Raw genomic sequence first — 10465 nt, forward strand, 5'->3', positions numbered from 1 at the left:
CGTTACGCTCTTTGAGAGTTCGCCTTCAAATGGCTGTATTACCAGGGAAGGTAGAAGTATGGGAAGAGATAGGGGATAAAGAGATAGAGGTCTCTAAGGGAGCAGTTTCATCTTGTGGGTTCATGACTCACTTTTTCTTTAATATATATTCACACGGCTTACAGGCACTAATTGCTTCAAATTAAAAGGATTCATATGTAGCCTAAATGATCATGAAATTAAGTTCTATCTGGGTCACTCACACTACAGCCTGTACCCCTCTGACATGCTTCAGCTAAAACATCCTTCAGGGCCACAATTATCTTTCCAAACATATTTTTCATACATGGACTTTCTGGAGTGTGCGCCTTGAAGGTTGGTTGTTCAGAGTGAGGCACTCCAACTCCATTACTTTGGATTGTATAAAACCATGCTGTTTTCAAGGACTGAAGTACTCTTTCTGAAATAGCCTGACAAAGCAACATAACCAGGTCTCTTAATGTCAGGAGAGTTAAAGAAAAATATAGAAGATCCAGCTATAGAGGATCCAAGGTTGGTCAAGCCTTGTATAATACCGAGAACTTGGATGCAGCTTGTTTAAGTAACCAAACAAGTTCTTAGAAAACGCTCAAAAGTCCCATGCTTGGCAGTGTTGAACTCTCCTGATGCTCATTTCTCCCCACTGTGAGCCAGGGATACAGAGAGTGCTGATGGTATACAGTATGTCTCTGTCTCTGTCTCTCCTTCCAGTCGTCGGCCCCTGTCCCAGCTCTGCTGCCTCCACCAGGAGGTGTCACTCCATCTATAAGGGCTTCGCTCAGTGTCTGATGGCTCTGGGGGACAGCCTGACTGAGAGTGCCCAGAAGAATGAGGATACACAGGAGATACACACCATCTGCAAGTAAGCACACACATCTGTACACATACACATCTGTACACACGCAGACACACACAATCCTCTCATCTTTATGTTGTTTATACACACACACACACACACACACACACTCCCACTTTGAAATGTGTAAATTGACGGAACACTGTGACCCATAATTTCATTACCATTGAAAGATAGACTCCTCCATATCTTTACCTCTATTTAATTCCCTCCAGATCTTTGTCCATCTCTATCTCTCTCTAACATGCTGACAGCTCTTCTCATTTGCTGTAGGCATAGTGTAGTACCTAATTAAAGATTAAGGGTCTTTCTTTACCCATCTCCACTTTCCATTCTATTTATACATGATTCTGTAATCCATTGTAATATTATACCTTCTCTTCTGGAAATGTCTATGAATTTCTTGAACAGTAATGTCATCGTCATGGAAGATGCTGCTCCATGCATCACCGCATCAAGCTCAACCCATTCCCAGACACATTGTTGCATCTGTAACTGGTGTGAATTGACTAGCTAGTTTGCGGTGCGCGCTAGTAGCATTTCAATCGGTGATGTCACTCGCTCTTAGACCTTGAAGTAGTTTTCAGGGAGCAGTCATGGCTTTTGTGGATCGACAGGTAACAATGCTTCGTGGGAGACATTTGTTGATGTGTTCAGAGTATCCCTGGTTCAAGCCCAGGTTGGGGCAAGGAGAGGGACGGAAGCAATACTGTTACACATCAATGTAGGAAGGTCCTATCGACAGCCTTAAGCCAGTTGCTGTTCAGTATTGCGGGGCTGGAAATACGCTTGGAATCTACAGGGAAATAGTGGACGTTGCAATGATGTTGTTATTTTGGTCATATTCCGTAACACTAGAAAGGCCTCGACGCACCCCGCTTTGAGAAAATGAGCAGCCATTTTGACTCAAACATTCTAACGGTCTAATAAATACATTTCATATATGCTATTGGAAAAATAATAATTTGGTTGTGTTTATGAAGGTCTTGGGTAACATCAGAATACGGAAAAATGATTATTTAAAAGAACACAATAGCATTTTCTTTAGTTTATGTTAGTGTAGGCTATCTGTTGCTACATGCTCACATGTGGAGCGCATTGAACAGTGGTTATGCTAAGAAAAAGTTGTATTTTCAAACAGAGCTAATCTCTTATTTTTTTTGTTATTTGTCAATGATAAGGGTTTTGGAAACCTCCAAATCTGCCCTTTCTGATACTATATAGAACGTAAAATGTCTTACCTGCATGTGACTATATTAGAGGATTTGATAAGGTAACTTTTTGTCGCTCTGGGAAAACAAATGTCCTCTTAAAACTGCTTATAACACAAATTTTGTTTGTGATATTTAAATTCTTACAACATATCAATCAATCAATCAATATTATTTATAAAGACCTTTTTTAAATCAGCCGATGTCACAAAGTGCTATACAGAAACCCAGTCTAAAACCCCAAACAGCAAGCAATGCAGATGTAGAAGCACGGTGGCTAGGAAAAACTCCCTAGAAAGGCAGAAACCTAGAGAGGCACCAGGCTATGAGGGGTGGCCAGTCCTCTTCTGGCTGTGCCGGGTGGAGATTATAACAGTACATGGCCAAGATGTTCAAACGTTCATAGATGACCAGCAGGGTCAATAATAATAATCACAGTGGTTGTAGAGGGTACAACAGGTCAGCACGTCAGGTGTAAATGTCAGTTGGCTTTTCATAGCTGAGCTTTCAGAATTCGAGACAGCAGGTTCGGTAGAGAGAGAGAGTCAAAATCAACAGGTCCGGGACAAGGTAGCACGTCCGGGTTCCATAGCTGCAAGCAGAACAATTGAAACTGTAGCAGCAGCACGACCAGGTGGACTGGGGACAGCAAGGAGTCATCAGGCCAGGTAGTCCTGAGGCATGGTCCCAGGGCTCGGGTCCTCCAGGAGGGGAGGAAGAGGAAGAGAGAGAGAATTAGAGGGAGCATACTTAAATTCACACAGGACACCAGATAAGACAGGAGAATTACACCAGATATAACAGACTGACCCTAACCCCCCGACACATAAACTATTGCCGCATAGAAACTGGAGGCTGAGACAGGAGGGGTCAGGAGACACTGTGGCCCCGTCTGACGATACACCGGACAGGACCAATTAGGCAGGATATAACCCCACCCACTTGACCAAAGCACAGCCCCCACACCACTAGAGGGAGATCCGCAAACCATCAACTTACTACCCTGAGACAATTACTTACTACCCTGAGACAATGGGCTGATTATAGCCCATGAAGATCTCCCCCACGGCACGAACCCGAGGGGGCGCCAACCCGGACAGGAAGATCACGTCAGTGACTCAACCCACTCAAGTGACGCACCCCTTCTAGGGATGGCATGTAAGAGCACTAGTAAGCCAGTGGCTCAGCCCCCGTAATGTGGTCAGAGGCAGAGAATCCCAGTGGAGAGAGGCGAACCAGCCAGGCAGATACAGCAAGGGCCGTTTGTCGCTCCAGTGCCTTTCCGTTCATCTTCGTACCCCTGGGCCAGACTACACTCAGTTATAGGACCTACTGAAGAGATGAGTCTTCAATAAAGACTTAAAGAGTCTGCGTCTCTCGCATGAATAGGCAGACCATTCCATAAAAATTGAGCTCTATAGGAGAAAGCCCAGCCTCCAGCTGTTTGCTTCAAAATTTTAGGGACAATAAGGAGACCTGCGTCTTGTGACCGTAGCATACATGTACAGTCGTGGCCAAAAGTTTTCAGAATGACACAAATATTAATTTCCACAAAGTTTGCTGCTTTAGTGTCTTTAGATATTTTTGTCAGATGTTACTATGGAATACTGAAGTATAATTCAAGCATTTCATAAGTGTCAAAGGCTTTTATTGACAATTACATGAAGTTGATGCAAAGAGTCAACATTTGCAGTGTTGACCCTTCTTTTTCAAGACCTTTGCAATCTGCCCTGGCATGCTGTCAATTAACTTCTGGGCCACATCCTGACTGATGGCAGCCCATTCTTGCATAATCAATGCTTGGATTTTGTCAGAATTTGTGGGTTTTTGTTTGTCCACCCGCCTTTTCAGGATTGACCACAAGTTCTCAATGGGATTAAGGTCTGGGGAGTTTCCTGGCCATGGACCCAAAATATCAATGTTTTGTTCCCCGAGCCACTTAGTTATCACTTTTGCCTTATGGCAATGTGCTCCATCATGCTGGAAAAGGCATTGTTCGTCACCAAACTGTTCCTGGATGGTTGGGAGAAGTTGCTCTCGGAGGATGTGTTGGTACCATTCTTTATTCATGGTTGTGTTCTTAGGCAAAATTGTGAGTGAGCCCACTCCCTTGGCTGAGAAGCAACCCCACACATTAATGGTCTCAGGATGCTTTACTGTTGGCATGACACAGGACTGATGGTAGCGTTCACCTTGTCTTCTCCGGACAAGCATTTTTCCAGATGCCCCAAACAATCGTAAAGGGAATTCATCAGAGAAAATGACTTTACCCCAGTCCTCAGCAGTCCAATCCCTGTACCTTTTGCAGAATATCAGTTTGTCCCTGTTGTTTTTCCTGGAGAGAAGTGGCTTCTTTGCTGCCCTTCTTGACACCAGGCCATCCTCCAAAAGTATTCGCCTCACTGTGCGTGCAGATGCACTCACACCTGCCTGCTGCCATTCCTGAGCAAGCTCTGTACTGGTGATGCCCCGATCGCACAGCTGAATCATCTTTTGGAGACGGCCCTGGCGCTTACTGGACTTTCTTGGGCACCCTGAAGCCTTCTTCACAACAATTGAACTGCTCTCCTTGAAGTTCTTGATGATCTGATAAATGGTTGATTTAGGTGCAATCTTACTGGCAGCAATGTCCTTGGCTGTGAAGCCCTTTTTGTGCAAAGCAATGATGACGGCACGTCTTTCCTTGCAGGTAACCATGTTTGACAGAGGAAGAACAATGATTCCAAGCACCACCCTCCTTTTGAAGCTTCCACTCTGTTATTCGAACTCAATCAGCATGACAGAGTGATCTCCAGCCTTGTCCTCGTCAACACTCACACCTGTGTTAACGAGAGAATCACTGACATGATGTCAGCTGGTCCTTTTGTGGCAGGGCTGAAATGCAGTGGAAATGTTTTTTTGGGGATTCAGTTTATTTGCATGGCAAAGAGGGACTTTGCAATTAATTGCAATTCATCTGATCACTCTTCATAACATTCTGGAGCATATGCAAATTGCCATCATACAAACTGAGGCAGCAGACTTTGTGAAAATTTATATTTGTGTCATTCTCAAAACTTTTGGCCACGACTGTAGGTATGTACGGCAGGACCAAATCAGAGCGATAGGTAGGAGCAAGCCCATGTAATGCTTTGTAGGTTAGCAGTAAAACCTTGAAATCAGCCCTAACCTTAACAGGAAGCCAGTGTAGAGAGGCTAGCACTAGAGTAGTATGATCAAATATTTGGGTTCTAGTCAAGATTCCAGTAGTCGTGTTTAGCACTAACTGAAGTTTATTTAGTGCTTTATCCGGGTAGCCGGAAAGTAGAGCATTGCAGTAGTCTAATCTAGAAATGACAAAATCATGGATTTGCTTTTCTGCATCATTTTTGGACAACATACAATACGTCTATTATATAGACTTATTAAAGAAAAGTCAAGGAGTGGGGCATGACATAAAAATTGATATTTGCATTTTAAATTCATATTGAGTCAAAATGACTCAATCTCTTCTAGCATTAAGATACCAATTAAGGTAATCCTGCCACTCAGTCAGCACACAATTGCATACAGGTAACTGCCCAAATAATGGAAACACTTGAGGGATACAAAGTATATTGAAAGCGGGTGCTTCCACACAGGTGACAATGACCCTATCCACAGGGCACAAGTGGTCACTGAATGGTTTGATAAGCATGAAAACGATGTAAACCATATGCAATGGCTGTCTCAGTCACCAGATTGCAACCCAATTGAACACTTAAGAAGATTCTTGAGTGGCTCCTTAGAGAGCGTTCTCCACCACCATCAACAAAACACCACATTTTGGAAATTCTCATAGAAGAATGGTGTTCCATCTCTCCAATAGAGTTACAGATACTCTTAAGTCTATGCCAAGGTGCTTTGAAGCTGTTCTGGATCATGGCAGCCCAACGCCCTATTAAGATATTTTATGTTGGTGTGTCCTTTATTTTGGCAGCTACCTGTACGTGTGTGTGCAGTGCACTTTGACACAAACACACGTACACGCACGCATTCACACACTTCCCAGGAATCTATCAGGGACCAGTAGAAAGGCAGTATTTCCCCTCCTGGATAAAAGTCTCAGATTTGCATCTAGACCAAGGCTGCACCACTGTCAGTATTCTCTATGGAATGATAGGAGAGCTTACTGTGAGTATAGAATAGAAATGAAGGGGAAATCTGCCATTATTAGAACGGGTAATGTCATTGTTTCCCTCAAGCTTGGTTTGTGTGTATCTTTATGTGTGTTTGTTTATGCATTAGCATGCAGTGTATGTTTTAGATCAAGTGTTCAGTCTAACACCTCAGCAATCCTTTATTATTTTAATCAGAAAAGAGACTGCGGTCAGATTTAGCTAACAAGCTACCCTTCACCTGCTGTTACTCTGCTGTTTTCTACTGCACATGTGACTCTGGGACTTTGCAAGGCTGCATTTTGCTTCCACTTTGTTTCACCCATTCCCCTCAAGGTCTCCTGTGTGTATGGTAAACAGATGCACCTAAGCCCCCAGCAGATGTGCTGTTTTAGGGTTGAGTTTATACTAAGGGCCCATATCCAAATACAGTGCAAGTTTAGCCTTTCTGCACTTGTACCCAGGGATTGTGAATATATGATGTGTCGTGTTACGGGCATATGTTGTGTTGGACCAATCTGCTTCTGCCTGATCTCCTCCTTATAGATTTACACACAGCCCTTCCCATAGCAACCAAATAACTACAAGCATGGTTTCATGGGGGATCCTTTACTGTATCACACAGATGAATAATAGATAGTGTCTTGAACTACATTGTTATACCTGGTTGTTAGAAAGATATGGACGTATAAAAGTTATTCAAGAACTCAAGAGCTATGTGACCATCTCTCTTCCATCCCCTACAGGTCCTGGGATGAGTTTCATGACTGTGCGAACATGGCGATGGCTGGCTGTCCTGATGAGGCTGCTGCAGTCTGGGAGTCTCTGCGACAGGAGTCCAAGAAGATGCAGTTTTCTGGTAACCTGTATGACATGTGCTCCAGTCGTAACCAACCAGCTGGCACTGCTGATGCCCTGAGCCCACCCAACCAGGAAGAGATTAACCAGGAGTCTCTAAAAGCACACACCCACCATCTAGGTCCCGGCTCTTTCTGGTTGCTCTCCTTATGTCTGTCCCTTCTGCTGCTGTTGGCCAAGATATAGGCACGATCAGGGTGAAGGGGAGGGAGGAACTCATTGAGGACATGTAAAAAAATAAAATTAAAAAAAGGATAATAAACTCACAAATATTTTTGGTGTACTAAAAATGTGTTGCATATATTTCTAGCTGCGTGTTCAGATTGGTGGCTCCTCATCTGTAGTGTATTCATTTCATACCCACATTATCTCTCTAACTCTCTCTGAAATACTCTCCTCCTTTTCATCAATTTAAGAGTTGGATAGTATGGTTCCAGGGGGATGCTGTCTGGGAGAGCTGAGGGTAGAATGTAAATGAGCAAATAAACCTCAAACATCTAGAACCCAAGACAGATTATTCAAGCCTCACCAGGCAAGGCTTAACAGCAACATCTCACACATAAACCTGCATCCTGAAGTTTCCTTCAGGTTGTTATTCAATCAGAGAGCACTGTGGGATGTTTTGTAGCATTAAAGGCTCAGCCAATTTTTGTTATTTTGTTTGGGACTCACTGAGGATTACAGAGAGAATTACTCAGAGTAAAACCTCTAGAACAATAGAGCTTACCTGCAGACAAGCATAATGAAATATACCCAGCTCATGGCAGTTTGAATGTTAAGGACTGAAGGCTTGGATCGCTGTGTATTCACCCAGTGTGGGTCTATTTAACACAGTGTTTATGAACAGATAAACCACTTAACTTACATTACATTACTTCTTGTCTTGGTCAAGTCTAGGCTGACCTAGAATTATATTTAGTCATTTGTGTTGAAGAAATATGGATGAAGGTGTACATAATGGAATTTATTCATATGAATATTTATGTACATATCAAATGGAATATCAATATATAGTATCAAGCCTTTTGATGCTGCAGGAGCCTGTGCGTAAACAGAGACCCTGGTGAAATAAGAACGGTATAGAAAGAAGAAGAAACGTTATACTCAAAAGGACATTTTATTAAAGTAAACACTATGAGGATAACCCCTGCTTGACTCCCTGACTCCCTGAATCTTAGCTGCGTTTAAAACCTAGTTTTAATTGAATGTAGGTCTGAGATAAACTACCATGTTGGAAATGGAATATACCTTTTAAATGTATGTTTTCTATTGGCTTTGCTCTCAACAGCTTTATCGGTCAATTTGTATTTGCAGTGGATTTCCATTTTTAATTGGAAATTAATCTTGTTTGCTATTGCAGAAAGTTTGTGTGGAATGGTCAGGGAGGCAGTAGTAAACTACAGTGAAAACTTGAAGGAAATCAATTTTTATCTTCATTGTAAAATAAAGGACATACAATATATGAAGAAGATTTAGTTGATCATTAAATAAATGTAAATATTTAAAGAAAATTGTGTTGCTATAACAGCAGTTAGCGCTACAACATGTTAGGTTACTGGATAACACATTTTTGACTGTTTGCAAACTGTGAGGACTTTATTACTCATCTGAATTTCAATAAAGTGTGTGTGTGTGTGTGTGTGTGTGTGTGTGTGTGTGTGTGTGCTTGTGTACATTGTGCCAGTGTAATAACACTTGGTGAATGAAAGCAGTAGCTATGCCTTTTATGTCAAAATACAGTATGGAGACTCTCCCTTATCTTGCTTTACAATAAGCTTTTTCATTCTTGTATACATCAGCTCACAAGCATCATTATTCTTCACATATACAGTGAGGGAAAAAAGTATTTGATCCCCTGCTGATTTTGTATGTTTGCCCACTGACAAAAAACTGATCAGTCTATAATTTTAATGGTAGGTTTATTAGAACAGTAAGAGACAGAATAACAACAAAATCAGATTTCAAACTCTCCACCATGGCCAAGACCAAAGAGCTCTCCAAGGATGTCAGGGACAAGATTGTAGACCTACACAAGGCTGGAATGGGCTACAAGACCATCGCCAAGCAGCTTGGTGAGAAGGTGACAACAGTTGGTGCGATTATTCGCAAATGGAAGAAAGACAAAAGAACTGTCAATCTCCCTCGGCCTGGGGCTCCATGCAAGATCTCACCTCGTGGAGTTGCAATGATCATGAGAACGGTGAGGAATCAGACCAGAACTACACGGGAGGATCTTGTCAATGATCTCAAGGCAGCTGGGACCACAGTCACCAAGAAAACCATTGGTAACACATTACGCCTTGAAGGACTGAAATCCTGCAGCGCCCGCAAGGTCCCCCTGCTCAAGAAAGCACATATACATGCCCGTCTGAAGTTTGCCAATGAACATCTGAATGATTCAGAGGACAACTGGGTGAAAATGTTGTGGTCAGATGAGACCAAAATGGAGCTCTTTGGCATCAACTCAACTTGCTGTGTTTGGAGGAGGAGGAATGCTGCCTATGACCCCAAGAACACCATCCCCATCGTCAAACATGGAGGTGGAAACATTATGCTTTGGGGGTGTTTTTCTGCTAAGGGGACAGGACAACTTCACCGCATCAAAGGGACGATGGACGGGGCCATGTACAGTCAAATCTTGGGTGAGAACCTCCTTCCCTCAGCCAGGGCATTGAAAATGGGTCGTGGATGGGTATTCCAGCATGACAATGACCCAAAACACACGGCCTAGGCAACAAAGGAGTGGCTCAAGAAGAAGCACATTAAGGTCCTCGAGTGGCCTAGCAAGTCTCCAGACCTTAATCCCATAGAAAATCTGTGAAGGGAGCTGAAGGTTCGAGTTGCCAAACGTCAGCCTCGAAACCTTAATGACTTGGAGAAGATCTGCAAAGAGGAGTGGGACAAAATCCCTCCTGAGATGTGTGCAAACCTGGTGGCCAACTACAAGAAACGTCTGACCTCTGGGATTGCCAAAAAGGGTTTTGCCACCTAGTACTAAGTCATGTTTTGCAGAGGGGTCAAAAACTTATTTCCCTCATTAAAATGCAAATCAATTGATAACGTTTTTGACATGCGTTTTTCTGGATTTTTTTGTTGTTATTCTGTCTCTCACTGTTCAAATAAACCTACCATTAAAATTATAGACTGATCATTTCTTTGTCAGTGGGCAAACGTACAAAATCAGCAGGGGATCAAATACTTTTTTCCCTCACTGTATATAATGTTACTGTACCTACATTGTATACTTCTGTACTAGCAGTTATGCCGGGGCAGCAGGTAGCCTAGTGGTTAGAGCGTTGGGCCAGTAACCGAAAGGCTGCTAGATTGAATCCCCGAGCTGACATGGTCAAATCTGTCATTCTGCCCCTGAACATGCAGTTAACACA

At 42.8% G+C, this 10465-nt stretch overlaps 1 protein-coding gene across 1 annotated transcript; it reads left to right on the top strand.

Annotated features, from left to right (window-relative positions):
• Positions 1-701: 701 nt before the first annotated feature.
• LOC115151305 (neuritin-like protein) lies at positions 702-7365 on the top strand. Its single transcript, XM_029695243.1, has 2 exons — positions 702-880; positions 6968-7365. Exons 1-2 carry the CDS (start codon positions 702-704, stop codon positions 7263-7265), a joined length of 477 nt encoding a protein of 158 aa, XP_029551103.1. The 3' UTR covers positions 7266-7365.
• Positions 7366-10465: the final 3100 nt, after the last annotated feature.

This window comes from Salmo trutta, chromosome 17, assembly GCF_901001165.1.
Source record: "Salmo trutta chromosome 17, fSalTru1.1, whole genome shotgun sequence".
Lineage (NCBI taxonomy): Eukaryota > Metazoa > Chordata > Actinopteri > Salmoniformes > Salmonidae > Salmo > Salmo trutta.